This window comes from Pygocentrus nattereri, chromosome 19 (assembly GCF_015220715.1).
Source record: "Pygocentrus nattereri isolate fPygNat1 chromosome 19, fPygNat1.pri, whole genome shotgun sequence".
NCBI classification, from domain to species: Eukaryota; Metazoa; Chordata; class Actinopteri; order Characiformes; family Serrasalmidae; genus Pygocentrus; species Pygocentrus nattereri.
The window spans coordinates 206,409-232,665 of NC_051229.1; the positions used below are offsets into that span (position 1 = coordinate 206,409).

General features: G+C 44.1%; 2 protein-coding genes across 4 annotated transcripts in view; both read left to right on the forward strand.

The window, feature by feature from the left end:
• The first annotated feature begins 484 nt into the window (after window positions 1-484).
• cab39 (calcium binding protein 39) lies at window positions 485-12,447 on the forward strand. 3 transcript variants are annotated; one of them, XM_017688080.2, is made up of 9 exons: window positions 485-642; window positions 1,718-1,867; window positions 3,323-3,487; window positions 3,897-4,015; window positions 6,818-6,986; window positions 7,777-7,836; window positions 8,497-8,562; window positions 9,242-9,385; window positions 10,785-12,447. In XM_017688080.2, the coding sequence occupies exons 2-9, from the start codon at window positions 1,754-1,756 to the stop codon at window positions 10,971-10,973; spliced, it is 1,026 nt and encodes a 341-aa protein (XP_017543569.1). In that variant the 5' UTR covers window positions 485-642; window positions 1,718-1,753; the 3' UTR covers window positions 10,974-12,447. The 3 variants fall into 3 exon arrangements, with proteins under 3 accessions (XP_017543569.1, XP_017543570.1, XP_017543572.1); XM_017688081.2 differs by lacking the exon at window positions 485-642 and adding an exon at window positions 714-733; XM_017688083.2 differs by lacking the exon at window positions 485-642 and adding an exon at window positions 1,021-1,461.
• Window positions 12,448-14,980: 2,533 nt separating this feature from the next.
• Window positions 14,981-26,257, forward strand: part of itm2ca (integral membrane protein 2Ca) — an 18,232-nt gene continuing 6,955 nt past the window's right edge. Inside the window, exons 1-3 of the mRNA XM_037531088.1 lie at window positions 14,981-15,205; window positions 19,867-20,007; window positions 20,662-20,844. Coding sequence (XP_037386985.1) covers window positions 15,131-15,205; window positions 19,867-20,007; window positions 20,662-20,844 — 399 coding nt within the window. The 5' untranslated portion in view covers window positions 14,981-15,130. The remainder of the gene's footprint in view (window positions 15,206-19,866; window positions 20,008-20,661; window positions 20,845-26,257) is intronic.

Genomic DNA, 26,257 nt, shown 5'->3' on the forward strand with positions numbered 1-26,257 from the left:
AGTAGAGAGCTGTAGGGAACATTAGAAGGCAGTAGGGGCAGTAGAGAGCTGAAGAAAACGTTAGAAGGCAGTAGGGGGCAATAGAGAGCTGAAGAAAACGTTAGAAGGCAGTGTAGGGCAGTAGAGAGCTATAGAAACGTTAGAAGGCAGTAGGGGGCAGAAGAGAGGTGTAGGGAACGTTAGAAGGCAGTAGGGGGCAGTAGAGAGCTGTCGAAAACGTTAGAAGGCAGTAGGGGGCAATAGAGAGCTGAAGAAAACGTTAGAAGGCAGTGTAGGGCAGTAGAGAGCTATAGAAACGTTAGAAGGCAGTAGGGGGCAGAAGAGAGGTGTAGGGAACGTTAGAAGGCAGTAGGGGGCAGTAGAGAGCTGTCGAAAACGTTAGAAGGCAGTAGGGGGCAGTAGAGAGCTGTCGAAAACACTAGAAGGCAGTAGGGGGCAGTAGAGCGCTGTAGGGAACGTTAGAAGGCAGCAGGGGGCAGCAGAGCTCTGTAATATCGCTGTAGCGTCGTGGAAGAAGACGCAGCAGTTGTGGAGGTGCTGCGTTAGCATTAGCATTAAAAGCGCGTCCGGCGGAATTTCCGGGGAATAAAGTCGCAGCGCAGCCCAGAAACAGCCGGAAACAACCGGAAACGCGCTTCAGAGGTTCGGCTTTTCTTTCTGTTTACAAAGCGGGGCGGCGGGTAAGCGCCCGTTAGCATTAGCTTTAGCGCTGTTCCACTGTGAGTTTATAGAGGTGACTACCCTCAACCCTAAACCCTAAACCCTAATCCCTCCAATACCGAAACTCGGGCTAGTGCAGTGACCGCAGCGCTGCAGTAGAACCCGCTTCTGATTGTCGTCTTTCCGTTCTACCTTAAATAGCTCCGTAGCTCCTGCACCGTTTAAGGTGGAGCGTGGGGGGCTTTGTGGTTGGTGCTGATGTGCGTTCGGCAGTCTGGTGGGTGTCCAGGCTGCTGCCCGGCGGTCTGAGCTTTCTGTAAAACACGTCACAGTAAAATGACGTTATATGTGTTTGTAATGGCCAGTAAAGTCTGCGTTGACGTTGAATCAGCAGCTGGGGTTAAATGAACTAACTGACCACAGGACCCGCTGACGGGCTCTGCTCTGTAATCATAGACCAGACCAGCTGCTCCTAAAGTGTGAACAACATCTTTCCGAGCGGTAGAAATGTGGTTTTTATCGTGGTCAGTTCTGCCTCTGCAGCGCCCCCTCTGGCTGTACTCTGCGCGCTGGGGCGCCTCAGGGAAAGAGCAGCAGTTAACGTTCAGTGAGCGCTCGGTTTATACAAGGGAGCGTTAATCTGAGTGGGAACTGAATCGGATGCGACGCCGGTTAGTGCCGCCGCAGTGAACCCTGGCTGGCCGGCGGCGCAGGCTGCGACCTCGATGTCAGACCGAATGGAACCCATTCAGGGGGACTCGGGTTATGTCGGAGCAGACCTGCTGAGCAGATCGTTAGGAGGTAGCTGTCGCGGTTTTAGAGAATGTTCGGCGGTTTGAGTCAGTGACTCATACCGTTAAGGCTCGAGACGCCTTCCCTCGCCGAAGACGGGCCTCTGCTGTTTGAGTCTGGTGGCTAACGTCCAGCAGCCCAGCAGCCCAGAGTGGAAATTATGCTGGAAATAGTGGACTTACTCCTTAATCTCTCTCTCTCTCTCTCTCTCTCTCTCTCTCTCTCTCTCTCTCTCTCTCTCTCTCTCTCTCTCTCTCTCACTCAGGTGCGCTCACCTGGTCACCGTGACAGCAGAGCTGCTATGCCGTTTCCTTTCGGTAAATCTCACAAGTGTCCAGCAGACATTGTGAAGAATCTGAAGGAGAGCATGATGGTTCTGGAGAAACATGACATTTCAGACAAAAAGGCTGAGAAGGTATGACACACATATGCATGCACATAAACTCACTCATTATCTAACCCTAACACACAAACTCATACACACTCACTCACACACAAACTCATACACACACATAAACTCACTATCAAACTGTTATGGTTAGTGTGTGTTAACAGTGGTCTGTTATAGTGTTAATGATTGTGTTAGCGATGGCGTGTATTAACAATTAGTGTGTGTTAACGATGGTCTGTGTTAATGATTAGTGTGTTAATGATTAGTGTGTTAATGATTAGTGTGTTAATGATTAGTGTGTTAATTCAAGATTCAAGAGTTTTATTGTCGTGTGCACAGCAGAGCAGGCAGTTACTGTACAATGAAATTACTTTGCTGTTCCTCCATTCACCAAATAAACTCTTAAGAGAATAAAAACAGAAAATATAAGAATAACTCTAAAAATAAACCGCAGTAAAAGGTAAAAGCAAAAAGTGTACAGTATGTGCAAAGTTGAAATAAGATTAAAGTTACACGTGTGTATGTGCAAATATGTGGAGCAGCTGTTCATAAAGTGCATCAAGTAACAGATGTAAACAGTAAACAATGTTACTCTGTGCAGTAATAGATGTAAACAGTAAACAATGTTACTCTGTGCAGTAACAGATGTAAACAGTAAACAATGTTACTCTGTGCAGTAATAGATGTAAACAGTAAACAATGTTACTCTGTGCAGTAATAGAGGTAAACAGTAAACAATGTTACTCTGTGCAGTAATAGATGTAAACAGTAAACAATGTTACTCTGTGCAGTAACAGATGTAAACAGTAAACAATGTTACTCTGTGCAGTAACAGATGTAAACAGTAAACAATGTTACTCTGTGCAGTAATAGATGTAAACAGTAAACAATGTTACTCTGTGCAGTAACAGATGTAAACAGTAAACAATGTTACTCTGTGCAGTAATAGATGTAAACAGTAAACAATGTTACTCTGTGCAGTAACAGATGTAAACAGTAAACAATGTTACTCTGTGCAGTAATAGGTGTAAACAGTGTTGTTCTAACAGCAGCAGTGCAGTGCAGGTAAGGTGCAGCTGTTGAGTGGAAGGTTAAATCAGTTCAGATTGGGAGGGGGAGAAGCAGTGAGTGAGGTGCTCACCAGCCTGATGGCCTGTGAATAGAAACTGTTGGTCAGTCTTGTCGTCCTGGACTTGCTTCTGAAACGTCTGCCTGAAGGTAGGAGTGTGAAGAGTCTGTGCTGGGGGTGTGCACTGTCCCTGATGATGTTTTGTGCCCTTAATGATTAGTGTGTTAATGATTAGTGTGTGTAGGCTCCAGCATCCCCCCGCGACCCTGACGGAGAAGCGGCTTAGAAAATGGATGGATGATTATTGTGTTAATGATTAGTGTGTGTTAACAATGGTCTGTTAGTGTGTTAACGATGGCAACACTGTATTAACAGTGTATTAATGATTGTGGTAACGATGGTGTGTTCAGGCCAATGAGGAGGTGTCGAAGTCTCTGCTGGCGATGAAGGAGATCCTGTACGGTTCCAGTGAGAAGGAGCCTCAGACGGAGGCTGTCGCTCAGCTTGCGCAGGAGCTCTACAACACCGGCCTGCTCACCACACTCATCACACACCTGCAGCTCATCGACTTCGAGGTGGGTGGGCTGGAGTTCGGGGGGAATGGGGGGGGGTCCATCCTATATTTCCAGATTCCTGAATTCATGACCGTCTCAGATCTGCTCGAAGAGAGGAATGTAACTGGGTCTTCATTCCTTTCAGGTGGAGAGGCTCTAAGAAGTGGGCGTGGCCTCAGTAATGGTTTAGGTTTAAGATAACAGTTACTGTTTGCTGCGCTGTTATTAATATTGTTATTATTGTGGTGCGTTTATTTCATTTCTGAGTGGACTTGATCATGAACAGCAGGAGTGTAAGTGTGCAGTGAGGTGAGCAGAGTGAGGTTCCTTCCGTCCTTCATTTTTCTCCACTTTACCCAGAATTAAAGCTGAGAGTGAAGACTTTATTTTTTCTATTCTTTTTTTATTTTTTGTTTTTTGTTGTTTTCAGGGAAAGAAAGATGTCGCTCAAATTTTCAATAATATCCTGAGACGGCAGATCGGAACAAGAACGCCAACAGTGGAATATCTGTGCACTCAACAGAACATCCTGTTCATGCTGCTCAAAGGGTAACTCACACACACACTCACTCAGACTCACACACTCACTCAGACATACATACAGTCACACACACACACACACTCTCACACACACACTCGCTCACACTCACTCACACACACACTCACTCAGACTCACACACACTCACTCAGACTCACACACACTCACTCAGACTCACACGCTCACTCAGACATACATACACTCTCACACACACACACACTCGCTCACACTCACTCATACACACACTCACTCAGACACACACACTCACTCACTCACTCACACACACACTCTCACACACACACTCGCTCACACTCACTCATACACACACTCACTCAGACTCACTCACTCACAGACACACACTCTCACTCACACATACACACACTCACTCACACTCTCACACTCACTCAGACTCACACACACTCGCTCACACTCACTCATACACACACTCACTCAGACTCACACACACTCACACACACTCACTCACTCACAGACACACACTCTCACTCACACATACACACTCACTCACACTCACTCAGACTCACACACACTCACACACACTCACTCAGACTCACTCGCACACACACTCTCACTCACAGACACACACTCACTCACTCTCACACACTCACTCACACACTCACTCACAGACACACACACTCGCTCACTCACAGACACACACTCTCACTCACTCACTCACTCACACACTCACACACACTCACTCAGACTCACTCACTCACACTCTCACACTCACTCAGACTCACTCAGACTCACACACACTCGCTCACACTCACACACACACTCACTCAGACTCACACACACTCACTCAGACTCACACACTCACTCAGACTCACACACTCACTCAGACATACATACAGTCACACACACACACACACACTCTCACACACACACTCGCTCACACTCACTCACACACACACTCACTCAGACTCACACACACTCACTCAGACTCACACACACTCACTCAGACTCAAGCACACTCACTCAGACTCAAGCACACTCACTCAGACTCAAGCACACTCACTCAGACTCACACGCTCACTCAGACATACATACACTCTCACACACACACACACTCGCTCACACTCACTCATACACACACTCACTCAGACACACACACTCACTCACTCACTCACACACACACTCTCACACACACACTCGCTCACACTCACTCATACACACACTCACTCAGACTCACTCACTCACAGACACACACTCTCACTCACACATACACACACTCACTCACACTCTCACACTCACTCAGACTCACTCAGACTCACACACACTCGCTCACACTCACTCATACACACACTCACTCAGACTCACACACACTCACACACACTCACTCACTCACAGACACACACTCTCACTCACACATACACACTCACTCACACTCACTCAGACTCACACACACGCACACACACTCACTCACAGACACACACTCACTCACTCTCACACACTCACTCACACACTCACTCACAGACACACACACTCGCTCACTCACAGACACACACTCACACACTCACACACACTCACTCAGACTCACTCACACACTCACTCAGACTCACTCGCACACACACTCGCTCACACTCACTCATACACACACTCACTCAGACATACTCACACTCTCACTCACAGACACACACTCTCACTCACAGACACACACTCTCACTCACACACACACACTCTCACTCACACACACACACTCTCACTCACACACACACTCACTCAGACTCACTCAGACTCACACACACACACACACACACACTCGCTCACACTCACTCATACACACACTCACTCACTCACTCTCACACTCACTCACACTCACTCACTCACACTCACTCACTCAGACTCACTCACACTCACTCACTCAGACTCACACACACACTCACAGACGCGCACACACACACTCACAGACGCGCACACACACACTCACAGACGCGCACACACACACTCACAGACGCGCACACACACACTCACAGACGCGCACACACACACTCACAGACGCGCGCACACACACATACACAGACTCACACACTCATACTCACTCACTCATACTCACTCTCACTCACTCACACACTCACAGACGCACACACACACACTCACACACAAACTCACTCACACACACACACTCACTCATACACACTCACTCATACACACTCACTCACTCACACACACACACACACAGACAGACACACTCTCACACACACACAGAATTGAACACTCACACACACACACAGAGACAGACACACACTCACACACACACAGAGAAACGCACACAGAAATACACGCAGAATCACACACAGACGTACTAACACACACACAAGCACACCCACACACACAGGAACACAATCATATTTAGTGGGTAACCTGCATATCTGTAAAAGCTCCATTAACATTGAACACAGTTTGGAGATTCATACGCTGCCTTTTAAACACCGTCTTTTTCAGGAATGTTCATTATTATTTTAACATGACGCACCAAGAAACATTCTGTGTGTGTTATAGCAGCACAGCTGCGTAATTGGAGGTTCTAAAACTGACCTGCCCGCAGTCTAGAACCGTCTCCCACCAAAAACTTGTCTTATTAAGCTCGGAATATGCCAACAAAGGCCCTGTAGGGCTGACTTGAATAACAGAAGGATAGTAATTTGTATCTTCAGTTTCTAAACGATTCCGAAGTGCTGGTGAAGTGAAGCTGATTGGACTCAGTGTCAACATCATACTGTAACACAGAGACAAGCGTGTGCTCTGGAAACCCAGGGTGGGTCAGCTTAACTCATTCGTCTTTGTTTCTGCAGGTATGAGTCTCCGGAGATCGCGCTGAACTGTGGGATCATGCTGAGAGAGTGTATCCGTCACGAGCCGCTCGCCAAAATCACACTGTGGTCTGAACATTTCTACGACTTTTTCAGATACGTGGAGATGTCCACCTTCGACATCGCTTCGGATGCTTTCGCCACCTTCAAGGTGAGTGCAAGGTTCTTCAGCACGAGGTTCTTCAGCGCATCTGTTTACCGAGACTTCTGTGAGCTGTTTAACGCAGGAGCATCCAACAAAATACTGAAATTAGAAGCATCACTGGATTTCTGTGTAAACTAACCAAAATGAATGTTTAATTACACTATTTAATTCAGTATTACAGTGTTTAGTGACGCTGTTTGATTTAGAATGACTGTGTTTAATTAGTTTATTAATAAAATTGCTGATTATGTAAATGTATCTGCCAGCATTTTAAATCCTGAAGCTGGACTGAGCATCTAGTGTGAAGATTTTCTGTTTTAAGTTAGTTTCAGTAAACATTTGAGTTGAAGATGTTCCAGAAGAAGATTCTAAAGGTTTTGTATTTTTGAATCATTCTCTGAATCATTTGATGTAACAGGTGTGTCCAGTATTACTGCATATGAATGATTTACCTGCTCCAACAAATCAAATCAAATCAAATTTATTTATATAGCGCTTTTTACAACTGATGTTGTCACAAAGCAGCTTTACAAAAATGGGAATCACAGCACAGAGAATCAGACAAAACACTGAACAACACACCTGAGCAGCTCATTAACAAACTCCTCCTGAACTGCAGCAGAGCAGGAGCTTCAGGACCAGAACGGAGAGCTGAAGAGCTGCTTTAAAGTTGCCCAAAACGTTTGGGAATTACTGAACTTATCAGCCCTGTAGGGGGCGTTTGTCCTGGCTGTTTGTTGTAGTAAATGTTGACGGTGTGTGGCGAGTGTTCTCCTTACTGTTGTTTCTTTTCCAGGATTTATTAACGAGGCACAAACTGCTGAGCGCTGAGTTTCTGGAGCAGCATTACGACAGGGTGAGATTTCACTTCGTCGCATCACAAACCATCAGTTTATCATCAGTTTATCAGTCCTGTTTGGTTCTGTTTGTGCTGTTAAAGTGTTTTTGTCTGTTCGTGTGAATGTCGGTGATGTGAGGTTTTATTTTTACTGTTTCTGTTAGATGTTCTACATCAGCTTCACTGAGTAATACAACAAAACAGTCAGTGGTTTTTCAGCATTAAACACTGAGGCTGCTGGAGAAAATTGCAGTTTAAACAGATTATCAAACACCTTCCACCCAAACATTATACACTTTAATAAACACATTAAATACCACAAAATTAAGTTATAATATAATTAAATATCAGGCATCTAGGATGTTGTAGGATGTTTTAGTCTCTGTCTCCTGTTTATTGGTAGTTTTAGTGGTGTTGGCAATTAAGTCAATGAGTGAAGTGACGAAGTGTGTGCAGTGTTTCTCAGTGTGAGTGTGACTGTATCTGTGGAGAGCAGATGTTCTGATGGTAGATGATGATGTGGAGCTCATTGGAAATGAAATGCTCTTCATCACTGATCTGAAACTCTCTTAGGGTTTTGGATCCTTCAGGCTGAGGCATTATTTAAATGTATTGATTTGGGAAAATGATAAATAATCTAAATGAGTAATAATTCTCTCTTTTTCTGCATTTCTGAAGTTCTTCACTGAATACGAGAAGCTCCTGTATTCAGAGAACTACGTGACCAAGAGACAGTCGCTGAAGGTAGAAGACTGTGTGTGCGTGTGTGTGTGTGTGTGTGTGTGTGTTTGAGCTGTTCTACAGGATATTTGAGGTTTCCTGAAGGTGTCTGTATTGTTCTGAAGGTGAGGAACATTTTGTGTGTGTTTTGTCATTGTACTAACATTAGCCACGTTCACATGCAACCTAATAATGTTTTAATAATCCGACTATAGTCTGGTCTGATTGAGGCCATACATGATACAATTTCTGTCCAACTGATCAAGGTGGGTAATCCTGTAAATAATCCGTTAAATAGAAGAATAATATCCGTGTAAACTCCTGAATCCGATTACATTCCCTATCGGAAAGTTTCAGTCCGTTCTGCTTGAGCGTCGCGTCACAGTGAGAGTTTATACCGTTCAACACGGCGGAGCAGAAACACAATCACTGCTCACTGCTGCTCATCTCACTCTGACTGGACTCATGGGTGTTCACTGTCATGGTAACGTCTACTCTAAGCGGTTCTCCACGCATGCACGTCATGGTGGGTCTGATTGTTTGTAGTGCTCATATGAAGAGATTTTCATCAGATTGTTGAACAGAGTGACAAACACCTCAGTCTTCATCTGTAATCGGAACGTGTTCAGTCAGATTAACAAATGTATTTACACGTAAACACAGACAATGATTCTCTGTCTGTCTCTCTGTCGCTCTCTCTCAGCTGCTGGGCGAGCTGCTGCTGGACCGACACAACTTCACTATAATGACCAAATACATCAGCAAACCAGAAAACCTCAAACTGATGATGAACCTGCTGAGAGACAAAAGCCGAAACATCCAGTTCGAAGCTTTTCACGTCTTCAAGGTGCGCATACACTATATATAGACACACACAACTACACACATTATACACACATACACTATATGTGTGTTACCCCTATATATATATATATATATATATATATATATATATATATATACAGACAATACACACTATACACACACAACAATACTATACAAACACTACACATAGAAAACACACACACTATGTATACACACAATACACACTACACACACAACTATGCACATTATACACACACATACAAACACATGCACTATACATACTACGTATATTGACAATACAGACAATACACTACGCTCAAACACAACTATGCACATTATACACACTACACATACAAAACACACACACTATATATACACAATATACACTACACACAGCTATACACACTTTATATATATATATATATATATATATATATATGTATGTATGTATGTGTGTGTGTGTGTGTGTGTGTGTGTGTGTGTGTGTGTATATATATATATATATATATATATATATATATATATATATTTATTAGTTGTAAGTGTGTATAATGTGTATAGGTGTGTGTGTGTCTGTGTGTGCGTAGTGTATTGTGTGTACACATGTATGTATATAAACACACAACTATACACACTACACATACAAAGCACGCACACACACATATACACACATATATATATATATATATATATATATATATATATATATATATATATATATATATATATATATATATATATATACATATATATATAATACAAACACAAAGGAACCCTTAAAGCTTCAGCACCAAGAGATTTTGGACAATTTCACGCTCCCAACTTTGTGGGAACAGTTTGGGGACGGCCCCTTCCTGTTCCAACATGACTGAGCACCAGTGCACAAAGCAGGTCCATAAAGACACGGATGAGCCAGTTTGGTGTGGAAGAACTTGACTGGCCTGCACAGAGTCCTGACCTCAACCCCATAGAACACCTTTGGGATGAATTAGAGCGGAGACTGTGAGCCAGGCCTTCTTGTCCAACATCAGTGTCTGACCTCGCAAATGTGCTTCTGGAAGAACGGTCAGAAATTCCCATAAACACTCCTAACCCTTGTGGAAAGCCTTCCCAGAAGAGCTGAAGCTGTTATAGCTGCAAAGGGTGAGCCGACATCATATTAAACCCTATGGACTAAGAATGGGACGTCACTCAAGTTCATATGCGTGAGAAGCCAGACGACCGAATACTTTTGGCAATATAGTGTGTGTGTGTGTATATATTTATTACACACTATACAGACAAAATACACCGTATAATACACACACACACACACTCACTATGTATACATGCATTTTATGGGGACACACAGCCTTCAGATGCACCCAGTACACACACTATAATGAGCTGTTTGTTTTTTGTGATTTTTCTATTTTTTGCAGGTATTTGTGGCCAATCCGAATAAAACTCAGCCGATCCTGGACATCCTGCTGAAGAATCAGACCAAACTAATCGAGTTCCTGAGCAAGTTCCAGAACGATCGCACTGAGGACGAGCAGTTTAACGATGAAAAGACCTACTTAATCAAACAGATCCGCGAGCTGCGCCGGCCCGGCCCGCAGGACGCCTGAACACACACACACACACACACCAAACAACATCTGCACGATGTTCATCAGGAACATCTGCACGACATAGACAGGAACCTGTCAAACACGGCGTGTGTGGAGGATCACGAGGCTTTGTACATCGAACAGTCTGCAAGTTTAACATGTCAGTGTTTTATACGCATGTGCTGAACGGAGGAGGATGAAGGTGACGACAATGATGTGACGATGATGATGATCGCAATGATGATGATCACGATGATGATGATGATGATCACGATGATGATGATTATGATGATGGTGACAGTTGACTACTTTGTTTTGTTGTAAATTAGTGAATAGTGATGAGATGCTGCTGCTTCTATTGCACATTAACAAAACTTGTAACACACACACTTGTGTGCTAGTAGAGGATTGTGTGTGAGAATTCTGGGTAAAATGTGACTGAACCTCTTTCACACTGTAAAGCCGGGATGCTGGGCCTCGTTCTCTAGTGTCTCCCTAAGTTTGTTCTCAGGTGTGTTCTTGAGAAAGGTTCTAAGAAAAAGTCTCCGTCAGATCCATGTCGGTTTCTTAAAGCGCAGAACGGTTCTCACCTTTGTGTTCTTGAGTGTGTGTAGATTCTGTTCTTACCCAAGAACCAACCCCAAAGTAGAGCACAGGGGAGAGCCAGAGTCTTGGTCAGAACTGTGTATGTGGGTTTAAGAGCGGTTGGTGAACGAAGCTCATTATCGGGACTCTTTTAGGCCGGTAACATTCAGGCCATACGATGTTCACACCTGTCGCCTTTAAACTGCGTTTAATCTGGATTCACGTGTTCACATGCTATTAAAATCCACTTAAACAGGAAGGCGCGTTCTCAGCTTCAACGGCAACTCGTTTCTGAATCGTGTACAAGAATAACTTTATCCCAGGACTCTCACTCACACACACTCTCTCTCTCTCTCACTCTCACTCTCTCACTCTCACTCTCACTCTCTCTCTCTCTCTCTCTCACTCTCTCTCTCACACTCTCTCTCACTCTCTCTCTCTCACTCTCTCTCTCACTCTCTCTCTCTCTCTCACTCTCACTCTCTCTCTCTCTCTCTCTCTCTCACCTCCGTCTGTAACATCATTAGACACTCTGTAGTTTGTAAACGGTAACGATAAACTAAAAACGCTATAAAAACAAAACCAGTCTCTGAAACGTTCAGCTTTGCCGCCTGTGATCTTTTCGGTAACGTAGCAGCTGCTGTCGACTCTGTCGACTCTAACGGTTTAAATGATGTTCACGCTGAACCCCTTCCTGTTAAATTCCTATCAAATTTCTGTCAAATTCCGGTGAAGTGCATGTGTGAAAGAGGCTTGTGTGTGTTTACATTAGTTACCTTTTTTTGCCTTGTACTGTAGATATTCTGATGGTATTTCATGTACAGATATGATCTAACGGTTATTATTTACTAAAATGCTTCTGAAAAACATTTATTCTGTTTTAAAGACAGAAATCCTGCAGAGTGAATCTTCTGTCTCGTTTTTTTTCCATTTCAGCAGAAACGCTCGACATAAACACAACAAATCCAAGTTTACATTTGTATCACAATAATAATGAATCATTTTGTAAAATAACTGAAGTGTCTCGGCTCTTCAGTGTCGGGTGTTTTTCGTGTTGATTTCAGCTCGACGCTGTTACAGTTTCACAGTTTCAGCCAAAATGACTTTTACAGTCTCTGCTGTTCAGGACTCATATTACCATTAAAATAATCCGAATGTTCTCAGAATTGAACAGTTCCTAAATTTCCCCGTAATCCAGTGTGTGGGGTGTAATCAGAGATCCACAGGGTTTGGTGTGAAATGGTTCAGACGTCTTTACAGTGGTGGTGATGGGAACCAGGCGTCGCCATGACTACAACACAGATATAGACACTTTATTTACCATCCAGAACCACCAGAGAACCTACACGAGTCTTCTGAGCTTATATGGAATGTTGATGATGGAAAACAGTGGAAAATCTGGAATACTGAGTTTTCTTTGGGGACTATTTTGCCGCACAGCGCCCTGCATGTCTCCCTCCACCATGAATGGAGTTGAAGTTCTCTAAACTCTCATAAAACAGCGTCTCAGTCATCAGGCAGTGAATTCAGAACCAGTTCATGTAGGAACTTTCTGTAGGAGCTTTTAGAGGGACGTCTGGTTCCCATCACCACCACTGGGAACAGTTCTGACTCGGTAAGGTTATCTAGAACCGAGCATTTCACACCAAACCACTCAGAACGACTCTGAACAGTTTCCCTGTAAAAGCAATTCTGAGCTTTTGAAGACACTGCTGTCCCACCCTGCTGCACTGCAGGAGTGTGCTGTGAGCGTTGTGCGTATAGTGTGTAGTGTGTGTGTGTGTGTGTGTGTGTGTGTAGTGTATGTGTTTAGTGTGTAATGTGTGTATTGAGTATCGGTGTGTGTATAGTGTATATATTGTCTGTGTAGTGTGTGAATAGCGTGTAATATGTGTGTGTATAGTGTGTAGAGTATATTTTGTAATGTGCGTGTGTGTATAGTGTGTAGTGTGTGTATTGTGTTTAGTATGTGTGTGCTTAGTGTGTTGTGTGTATATTGTCTAGTGTGTGTATGTATATAGTGTAGTGTATAGTAACGCTAACCAATCAGCTCTCAGTGGCAGTAACACTGACCACTCAGCGCTCAGTAGCAGTAACACTGACCACTCAGCTCTCAGTAGCAGTAACTCTAACCAATCAGCTCTCAGTAGCAGTAACGCTAACCAATCAGCTCTCAGTAGCAGTAACTCTAACCAATCAGCTCTCAGTAGCAGTAACGCTAACCAATCAGCTCTCAGTAGCAGTAACGCTAACCAATCAGCTCTCAGTAGCAGTAACGCTAACCAATCAGCTCTCAGTAGCAGTAACTCTAACCAATCACCTCTCAGTAGCAGTAACACTAACCAATCAGCTCTCAGTAGCAGTAACTCTAACCAATCAGCTCTCAGTAGCAGTAACACTAACCAATCAGCTCTCAGTAGCAGTAACACTAACCAATCAGCTCTCAGTAGCAGTAACTCTAACCAATCAGCTCTCAGTAGCAGTAACTCTAACCAATCACCTCTCAGTAGCAGTAACACTGACCAATCAGCTCTCAGTAGCAGTAACACTAACCAATCAGCTCTCAGTAGCAGTAACACTGACCAATCAGCGCTCAGTAGCAGTAACACTGACCACTCAGCTCTCAGTAGCAGTAACACTGACCACTCAGCGCTCAGTAGCAGTAACACTGACCACTCAGCTCTCAGTAGCAGTAACACTGACCACTCAGCGCTCAGTAGCAGTAACACTGACCAATCAGCGCTCAGTAGCAGTAACACTGACCACTCAGCTATCAGTAGCAGTAACACTGACCACTCAGCTCTCAGTAGCAGTAACACTGACCACTCAGCGCTCAGTAGCAGTAACACTGACCACTCAGCTCTCAGTAGCAGTAACACTGACCAATCAGCGCTCAGTAGCAGTAACACTGACCACTCAGCTCTCAGTAGCAGTAACACTGACCAATCAGCTCTCAGTAGCAGTAACACTGACCACTCAGCGCTCAGTAGCAGTAACACTGACCACTCAGCTCTCAGTAGCAGTAACACTGACCACTCAGCGCTCAGTAGCAGTAACACTGACCAATCAGCGCTCAGTAGCAGTAACACTGACCACTCAGCTCTCAGTAGCAGTAACACTGACCACTCAGCGCTCAGTAGCAGTAACACTGACCACTCAGCTCTCAGTAGCAGTAACACTGACCACTCAGCGCTCAGTAGCAGTAACACTGACCACTCAGCTCTCAGTAGCAGTAACACTGACCACTCAGCGCTCAGTAGCAGTAACACTGACCACTCAGCTCTCAGTAGCAGTAACACTGACCACTCAGCGCTCAGTAGCAGTAACACTGACCACTCAGCGCTCAGTAGCAGTAACACTGACCACTCAGCTCTCAGTAGCAGTAACACTGATCACTCAGCTCTCAGTAGCAGTAACACTGACCACTCAGCGCTCAGTATCTGCTGCATGACTGATTATGAACATGGTAAATTATTGTTTCTAGTTATTTGGCTTCATTCACTGTCCTTCATTTTGGCGCCCTCTGGTGTTCGCAGCTGTCAGGTCTCTCTGACTCCACTGTCATCTTCCTCATCTTCATCACCGCCATCATGGGGAAAATCCGCTTCCAGCCTCCGCCCAAATCCCTGAAGGAGGAGAGAGACGGAGATCAGATACCCAGACAGGTAAGAGGGGATGGCGGTGAAGGAGGGATGGAGGTGAAGGAGGGATGGCGGTGAGGGAGGTGGCGCTGCTGGCTGTGACGGTCAGCAGAGCCTCGTCTGTGTTTGTGTGTGTTCGTCACTCAGAGCTGCTGCCCAGCGCCGAGTCCGTCTGACGCTCAGAGGCGTTTTACAGCGTTATTTCCGTTTTCGGATCGGAATGAGGTTTAAACTGTTAACGTTCACATGCAGGACAGGCGGGCAGACAGACAGGCGGGCAGACAGACACACACACTTAATCACTCTAGTCCGTTCCACCTTAAATGGATTGCATTGACCTCTTATTATAAGTCCATTTTAGCGTCTTTGCAGTGTTTATTTTTGCGTTATTGTCTGAAAATCTCATCAACTGTGTGTGTGTTCCTGTGTGTGTATGTGAGTGTGTGTGTTTCTGTGTTTGACTGAGAATGTCTGTGTGTATGTGAGATTGTCTGTGTGTGTGTTTCTGTGAGTGTGTGTGTGTTTCTGTGTTTGACTGAGAATGTCTGTGTGTATGTGAGATTGTCTGTGTGTGTGTTTCTGTGAGTGTGTGTGTGTTTCCTTGTTTGAGTGAGTATGTCTGTGTGTATGTGAGATTGTCTGTGTGTGTGTTTCTGTGAGTGTGTGTGTGTTTCCTTGTTTGAGTGAGTATGTCTGTGTGTATGTGAGAGTGTCTGTGTGTACTTCTGTGAGTGTGTTTCTGTGTTTGTGTGTGTGTTTCTGTGTTTGAGTGAGTATGTCTGTGTGTATGTGAGAGAGTGAGTGTGTGTGTTTCTGTGAGTGTCTGTGTGTGCTTCTGTGAGTGTGTGTGTGTCTGAGTGTGTTTGTGTCTGTCTGTGTGTGTTTGTGTGTGTGTACCTGTGTGTGTGTGTGTGTGTGTGTGTTTGTGTGTTTAACCTCTCAATTACGCTCGATTACTAGATTGATGATATCGTGATGCAATCTAAAGGTGTTCTCCAGGAAATTACACTGCTCAAAAAAATAAAGGAACACTTAAACAATTCAATCAATGACCATCAGTTTCACAGCTGTTGTGCAAATGGAACAGACAACAGGTGGAAATTACTGGCGATTAGCAAGACACACTCAATAAAGGAGTGGTCCTGCAGGTGGGACCACAGACCACTTCTCAGCACCTTTCTGCTTTCTGGCTGATGTTTTGGTCACTTCTGAATGTTAGTGGTCTTTCACACTCGTGGTAGCAGGAGACGGACTCTACAACCCACACAAGTGGCTCAGGTAGTGCAGCTCATCCAGCATGGCACATCAATGCGAGCTGTGGCAAGAAGGTTTGCTGTGTCTGTCAGCGTCGTGTCCAGAGGCTGGAGGCGCTACCAGGAGACAGGCCAGTACACCAGGAGACGTGGAGGAGGCCGTAGGAGGGCAACAACCCAGCAGCAGGACCGCTACCTCCACCTTTGTGCAAGGAGGAACAGGAGGAGCTGCCAGAGCCCTGCAGAATGACCTCCAGCAGGCCACAAATGTGCATGTGTCTGCACAAACGGTTAGAAACCGACTCCATGAGGATGGTATGAGGGCCCGACGTCCACAGATGGGGGTTGTGCTCACAGCCCAACACCGTGCAGGACGCTTGGCATTTGCCAGAGAACACTAGGATTGGCAAATTCACCACTGGTGCCCTGTGATCTTCACAGATGAAAGCAGGTTCACACTGAGCACATGTGACAGACGTGACAGAGTCTGGAGACGCCATGGAGAGCGATCTGCTGCCTGCAACATCCTTCAGCATGACCGGTCTGGCAGTGGGTCAGTAATGGTGTGGGGTGGCATTTCTTTGGAGGGCCGCACAGCCCTCTATGTGCTCACCAGAGGGAGCCTGACTGCCATTAGGTACCGAGATGAGATCCTCAGACCCCTTGTGAGACCATATGCTGGTGCGGTTGGCCCTGGGTTCCTCCTAATGCAGGACAAGGCTAGACCTCATGTGGCTGGAGTGTGTCAGCAGTTCCTGCAAGATGAAGGCATTGAAGCTCTGGACCGGCCCGCCCGTTCCCCAGACCTGAATCCGATTGAGCACATCTGGGACATCATGTCTCGCTCCATCCACCAACGCCACGTTGCACCACAGACTGTCCAGGAGTTGGCGGATGCTTTAGTCCAGGTCTGGGAGGAGATCCCTCAGGAGACCATCCGCCACCTCATCAGGAGCTGCCCAGGCGTTGTAGGGAGGTCATACAGGCACGTGGAGGCCGGACACAACACTGAGCCTCATTTTGACTTGTTTTAAGGACATCACATCAAAGTTGGATCAGCCTGTCGTGTGTTTTTCCACTTTAATTTTGTGTGTGACTCCAAATCCAGGCCTCCACTGGTTAATAAGTTTGATTTCCATTGATGATTTTTGTGATTTTGTTGTCGGCACATTCAACTTTGTACAGAACAAAGTCTTCAATGAGAATATTTCATTCATTCAGATCTAGGATGAGTTATTTGAGTGTTCCCTTTATTTTGTTGAGCAGTGTATTAGTCTCTAATAGTAACCATTAAGCCGGTTTTCATTAGAAAGCAAATCGATTAGGTTCTAATGGTATTTTTTTAGCAGGGATGTTAAGTCTTCATTTAAGCATTGCGACAAAGTTAACGTCATAATCATGCTTTATGTAACTGAAATAAACAGAAATATGATTTTCACTAACACTTCCTATGAATCCTGTGTTAATAACGCTTCGTAAACGTCTTTGAGATGTTATATGGCATACATAACACATCATTCCTTTTATTAACTTAAATAATGGCTTATAAGTAGTTGTGGTGACATGTGACTTCATAAAGTGAAATACATGAAATCATACATGAAATTTCATTTCAGAACAGATTATAACATGTTATAATAACATCCATTCATAACGATATAAGAAGCTTCTGCTATATTTTCTGCATCACAGCAGATCCAGATCCTGTATTATGGCCATAATAACTGCTGTACTGTGATAAACTCGTACTGAGTAACACGGGAGCTCTCGCGGAGGGAGAAGCTGGGAAACTTTCTTCTGTGTCTACAGAAAAAGCCCCGTGTCTGTAGCCCAGTATCCCCTAAACTCACCCCTGGGCAGCCCCAGGTCTGGACAGACAGAGATCAGCGTACGCCACGCTGGGACTTCAGCTTCATCCTCTCACTGTGTTTTGGGGTTTATTGTATTTTTATGTATGTTAAGGTCAGAAATGAGTCGCTCACTGATGGATTTGCCGATGTGTGTGTTTGTTTCTCGTGCTAAACTCGGTTTTTACCATCAGGTGCAGACTGAATACCTTCCTGCTGGTCTGGACGGCCAATTATCATGGTCAGTTATCGACAGTACAGCCCAGATTAATCTGTGTCTGAGGATTAAAACTAAACCGATTTGGTGAAAATTAAATGAAATCAAAGAACTACTACAAAACATCTTTACACTCCACAGGAAGACCCGGGTTGTAAGTTCTGCTGAAGAGAAAGGGTTCAAGTCCTTTTTTAAACCTCTCACTCGACTGTGGCGCCCTCAGATGGTCAGGGAGAGCATTCCATAAGCGAGGACCAGCAGAACAGAAGGCCCGGTCCCCCATGGTGCGGAGTTTAGTTCTGGGGGGATTTGTGTTTGTAGAACGAAGGGATCGTGATGAGGTCAGTGGGGTCAGGAGTTCTTTCAGATACGTAGGCGCATTGCAGTAAATGCACTGGTGGGTGAGGAGGGAAACCTTGTATTCGATCCTGGCAGAGATGGGAAGCCAGTGAAGAGAACAGAGGACGGGTGTGATGTGTTTTCCCAGTAAACTGGCTATTGACCACAACTGGGTGAGTTTTATATTCTGAATTAACAGGTTTAATAATCTCACTTTACTTAAAGCCTCTAATGAAAGGGTTATAACTCTATGACCTCAGTGTGTCCAGTGTTCTTATGAATAGATATTGTAGTGTGTTATGGAACCTGACTTTCAGGTTATGAACTGTATTGCCTTATATGCCTTATAAATTTTTATACTACTTAATAGCAAATCTACACGCTCAGGGCTGGATTTATAAGTTATTTTGGGTGTCATATAAAGCCTTAATAACCCATTTATAGTACAGGATTAATAGGCTGTGTTACCCATCTTACTGTGTTTCCTCCATCAGGCAACATTAAAGCCGTCAGCTTCATCACAGATTCATATTCCACAGTTCACTCATGCTTGTTTTATTAATGTGTTTCCGCTGTTTATTATTTTGAAAGTGTTCTAAAGTGGTTTCCTTATGTGGAAAAAGTAAGTGCACCCTACATATATCACTACTTCTGACTGAAATCAGGTGCTAATGACTCGAGCACCATTAGAGAACATCCTGGAGGAACCCGTCAGATATCTGCTCCGGATCCTGACTTGAAATCAGTCATTAATCTTCTACAAGTGGAGATTTACAGTCACTGACAGCAACACAGTCCAAACCCTACTTTGGGCTCAAAACGTGAAAAAACATTTCAGGGGGTGTACTTAGTTTTTCACATGACTAGCTCTGAGTGTTTTATTTGCATTATATTAACTCCACTGTTACCTTGGAAACAAAAACCAAAATCAAACTTAATATGTTCGACTGGCAGCTCCAGCACTGATTACAGGTCAGTCACTGAACCTCTCTCCTCTGATCTGCTCACCCCCACCCCCATGCCCTCCAGGTGCAGAGTGAGCCGATATGGCCCGGTCAATCTCGCTCCTCTCTGAGTGGACTCTGCTGTTTGACCACTGCGCTAATAGTCTTCACCTGCAGCCTCATCTACGCTTCTGTCTACATCTATCGCTATTACATCATACCACAGGTACTAACACCTGACCACGCCTCATCATACACCTGACCACACCTTATCACACGCCTGACCACGCCTCATCACACATCTGACCACGCCTCATCATACACCTGACCACATCTTATCACACGCCTGACCACGCCTCATCACACATCTGACCACGCCTCATCATACATCTCACCACACCTTATCACACGCCTGACCACGCCTCATCACACATCTGACCACGCCTCATCATACACCTGACCACATCTTATCACACGCCTGACCACGCCTCATCACACATCTGACCACGCCTCATCATACACCTGACCACACCTTATCACACGCCTGACCACGCCTCATCACACATCTGACCACGCCTCATCATACACCTGACCACGCCTCATCACACAACTGACCACACCTCATCACACAGCTGACCACGCCTCATCACACAACTGACCACGCCTCATCACACAACTGACCACACCTCATCACACAGCTGACCACACCTCATCACACAACTGACCACACCTCATCACACAGCTGACCACACCTCATCATACACCTGACCACGCCAATATGATGATGATGGTGATATTGATGCTTATGGTGGTGGTGATGATTATGTAGGAGGTGATGATGGTGGTGATGATGATGATGATGATGATGATTTTGTTGTAGGCTCCGGATCAGAGTCGGTTCCAATGCCATGTTCTCTATGAGAACGCTGTGAGCACCCCGCAGCGTGGAGCCGAGGAGCTGGAGGAGAATGTGGGGATTTTCCTTCAGGAGAACTACGAGCACATCAGCGTCCCGAAGTTCAGCAACAACGATGCTGCCAACATCATTCACGACTTCAACAGGGTACACACACACACACACACACACACACTTTACACACACGATAGACACACACACACACTACACACACACTATACACACAAATACACACACACTACACTCACACTATAGTCACACACACACACTTTACACACACGATAGACGCACACACACACACACTTTACACACACGATAGACACACACACACACGATAGACACACACACACACACACGATAGACACACACACACACACTTTACACACACGATAGACACACACACACACACAGACTTTACACACACAATAGACACACACATTTTACACACACGATAGACACACACACACACACTTTACACACACGATAGACACACACACACACGATAGACACACACACACACACGATAGACACACACACACACGATAGACACACACACACACTACACACACGATAGACACACACACACACTTTACACACACGATAGACACACACACGATAGACACACACACACACTTTACACACACGATAGACACACACTATACTCACACTATACACACAATTACACACACACTACACTCACACTATAGTCACACACACACACACTTTACACACATGATAGACACACACACACACACGATAGACACACACACACACTATACACACAATTAGACACACACTACACACACACTATACACACAATTACACACACACTACACTCACACTATAGTCACACACACACTTTACACACACTATAGACACACACACAGAGACACACTATACTCACACTATACACACAATTACACACACACACACACACACTATAGTCACACACACACACACTTTACACACACTATAGACACACACACACAGACACACTATACTCACACTATACACACAATTACACACACACTACACTCACACTATAGTCACACACACACTTTACACACACTATAGACACACACACACACAGACACACTACACACACACTATACACACAATTACACACACACTACATTCACACTATAGTCACACACACACACTTTACACACACTATAGACACACACACAGACACTATACTCACACTATACACACAATTACACACACACTACACTCACACTATAGTCACACACACACACACTTTACACACACTATAGACACACACACAGACAGACACACTATACTCACACTATACACACAATTACACACACACTACACTCACACTATAGTCACACACACACACACTTTACACACACTATAGACACACACACACACACACAGACAGACACACTATACTCACACTATACACACAATTACACACACACTCACACTATAGTCACACACACACACACACTTTACACACTCTATAGACACACACACAGACACTATACTCACACTATACACACAATTACACACACTACACTCACACTATAGTCACACACACACACACTTTACACACACTATAGACACACACAGACAGACACACTATACTCACACTATACACACAATTACACACACACTACACTCACACTATAGTCACACACACACACACACTTTACACACACTATAGACACACACACACACACACAGACACACTACACACACACTATACACACAATTACACACACACTACACTCACACTATAGTCACACACACACACACTTTACACACACTATAGACACACACACAGACAGACACACTATACTCACACTATACACACAATTACACACACACTACACTCACACTATAGTCACACAAACACACACTTTACACACACTATAGACACACACACACACAGACACTATACTCACACTATACACACAATTACACACACACTACACTCACACTATACACACAATTACACACACACTACACTCACACTATAGTCACACACACACACACTTTACACACACTATAGACACACACAGAGACACTATACTCACACTATACACACAATTACACACACTACACTCACACTATAGTCACACACACACAAACTTTACACACACTATAGACACACACACAGACACACGATACTCACACTATACACACAATTACACACACACTACACACACACACACACACACACTATACTTACACTATTCACACACTATAGAAACACACACACACACTACACTCATACTATTCACACACTATAGAAACACACACACACACTATAGACACACACACGATACTCACACTACACACACAATTACACACACACTACACTCACACACACACACACTTTATACACACTATAGACACACACACACAGACACACGATACTCACACTATACACACAATTACACACACACACACACACTATACTCACATTATTCACACACTATAGAAACACACACACACACACACTACACTCATACTATTCACACACTATAGACACACACACGATACTCACCCTATACACACAATTACACACACTGCACACACTGCACACACACACTACACTCACACTAGTCACACAAACACACACACACACTACACTCACACTATTCACAAACTATAGACACACACATACTATACACACAATACACACACTACACACACACTATACACACAGTATACACACAATACACACACAATACACACACACACTATAGACACAATACACACACTACACTCACACTATTCACACATTATAGAAACACACACACACACTACACTCACACCACACTCATACTACACACACAATACACACACAAAACACACAGTATACACACAATACACACACACACTATACACACACTATGCCCACACACACTATACACACAATACACACACACTGTGCGCACACACACACACTACGCACACAATATATCAAATCAAATCAAATTTATTTGTAGCGCTTTTTACAACGGATGTTGTCACAAAGCAGCTTTGCAGAATTTCAGAAAAGACAAAGTTTTAACAGGACTGTAAGAATGTACAGAAACCCCCCGGTGGGCAAGCCAGGGGCAACAGTGGCAAGGAGAACCTCCCTCAGAGCTGAGGAAGAAACCTTGGGAGGAACCAGGCTCACCAGGGGGGACCCGTCCTCCTCTGGTCAGACTACCTACAGAGTTATTATACTACTAATATTAAAAGCAGTAGTGTTAGTAGTAGGAATAGCTGGGAGTCCATGAGAACATCCGTGTAGGGTGGGCAGCTCGTCCAAGGCAGGTGGTGGTAGCTGGGCGTGGGCAGCTGGTCTGAAGTGGGCAGCAGGAGGGCTCGGCAGTCGTCGTCCTTCAGTGTCCAGCCGGACATGTGGGCAGTTGTATACTCGGAGAGAAAGCAGGGAGAGGGAATTAGTTTCATTCTATCTGTTTGTACATAAAAAGGGAGAGATATGTAGCCTTGATCAGAGGCAAGAAGAAGATCATTAGTTATCTTAACTAGAGCCGTCTCAGTGCTGTGGTGTGGCCTGAATCCAGACTGAAATTTTTCATATATATGGTTCTTGTGTAGATATGAACTAAGTTGTTGGGCCACAGCTTTTTCTAAGATCTTTGATATAAACGGTAAGTTAGAAACAGGCCTGTAATTGGACAAAACGGCGACATCAAGATTTGGTTTCTTGATCAGAGGTTTGATAACTGCTAGTTTAAAAGCTTTGGGTACATGGCCCAGACTAAGGGACGAGTTTACTATAGTTGAGATAGGGTTTATAATAACTGGCAGGACTTCTTTGAGTAATTTTGATGGAATTGCATCGAGTGTGCAGGTTGTGCAGTTTGCAGAGGAGATAATCTTCTCTAGCTCCAGCTGTGGGAGGGGGTAAAAGGTTTCCAGGCTCTTTTCTACAGCTGTGTTTTGTTCTATATCAGCCAAGTCAGATGACGGCCAAGCTGGATTTGATACTGTGGGTTGAATTTGTTGTCTAATATTATCAATTTTATTATTAAAGAAGTCCATAAAAACTTCACTGGTGAGAGTTGCTGGGATTTCTGGTTCATTACCTGCCTGATTTTGTGTGATTTGGGAAATCACATTAAACAGAACTCTAGGATTATACTTATTATTCTCGATCAGCGAGGCCAGATATGCTGAGCGAGCTTCAGTGAGAGCATTTCTATCCTCTATAAGGCCGTCCTTCCAGGCAGAGCGGAACACTTCCAGCTTGGTTTGACGCCGTTTCCGCTCTAATTTCCGAGCTGTTTGTTTTAAGGTCCGGGTTTTATCGTTGTACCACGGGGCTTTTTCTGCCTTATTCTTTTTATTTTAAGTGGGGCCACATTTTCTAAAGTGGATCTGAAGGTATTTTCTAAATAATTGGTTAGTAAATTAGTAAATATTATAGTAGTAAAATAGTAAATATTAGAACTGCGTGGATGTAAAATTGACTTTTCAATGTTTAACTTATAAGTTGTCTGACCAGTGGTAGGATGGTCCCCCCTTTAGATGTGAGTCTTGGTCCTCCCGAGGTTTCTTCCTCCTCCAGCTCTGAGGGAGTTTTTCCTTGCCTCAGCGCTCACGGGGGTTCTGTATATTCTGTATATTATGTTCAGTGTTTTGTCTGATTCTCTGTGCTGTGATTCCCATTTTTGTAAAGCTGCTTTGTGACAACATCAGTTGTAAAAAGCGCTATATAAATAAATTTGATTTGATTTGATTTGATAAATCTAGTTCCATTGGGTCTGATGGAGTGGAGACTGGGGTTGATAACTCTGGGAGATTTTCTATAAGTTGTAGGGCAGTAAACAGTTTTATTGTGCGCTTTGTTGAATAACGAGGGGACGTATATATATTATGGCTCAGTCGTAGCTCATATGAAATTAGGTAATGGTCGGAGATCACTGTGGTTTGCGGTAAGATATTAAGCTTGTCTATGTTAAGACGTCGTGTCAAAACTAAATCTAACATATGACGACAGTCGTGTGTAGGCCCTGCTGCATTTTGGGTAAAACCAACAGAGTCTAGGATTGAGGTAAATGCCCTTTTTAATGGGTCGTCTACCTTCTCAAAGTGAATATTAAAATCTCCTACAATTATTACTTTATCATTACACACAGCCAGGTTTGCAGCGAAGTCACTAAATTCTTTTATAAATTCAGAGTCGCCCCCTGGTGGCCTGTAAATGTTAAATAATGAAAACGTCTTTTTTGTGACCGGATTTGTGACGTGAATAGAGAGGACCTCAAAGGAAGTGAAGGCGTCACATTGTTTCTGACTGATATCGAGAGTATTTTGGTATATTATACAGACTCCACCTCCCTCGCCTGATAATCTTGGCCTATGTGCATATTTATAGCCTGTAGGCGTGGCTTCATTTAAAGCTGAATATTCATCTGGTCTAACCCGTTTCAGTAAGACAGAAAAAGTCAAATTTATGATCGCTTATAATTTCATTTACGACGACTGCTTTAGAGTTTAATGATCTTATATCAAGTAGTCCAAGTTTTAGATCTAAGGTGTTAGTGCCATCATCAGAACATGGATATATGTT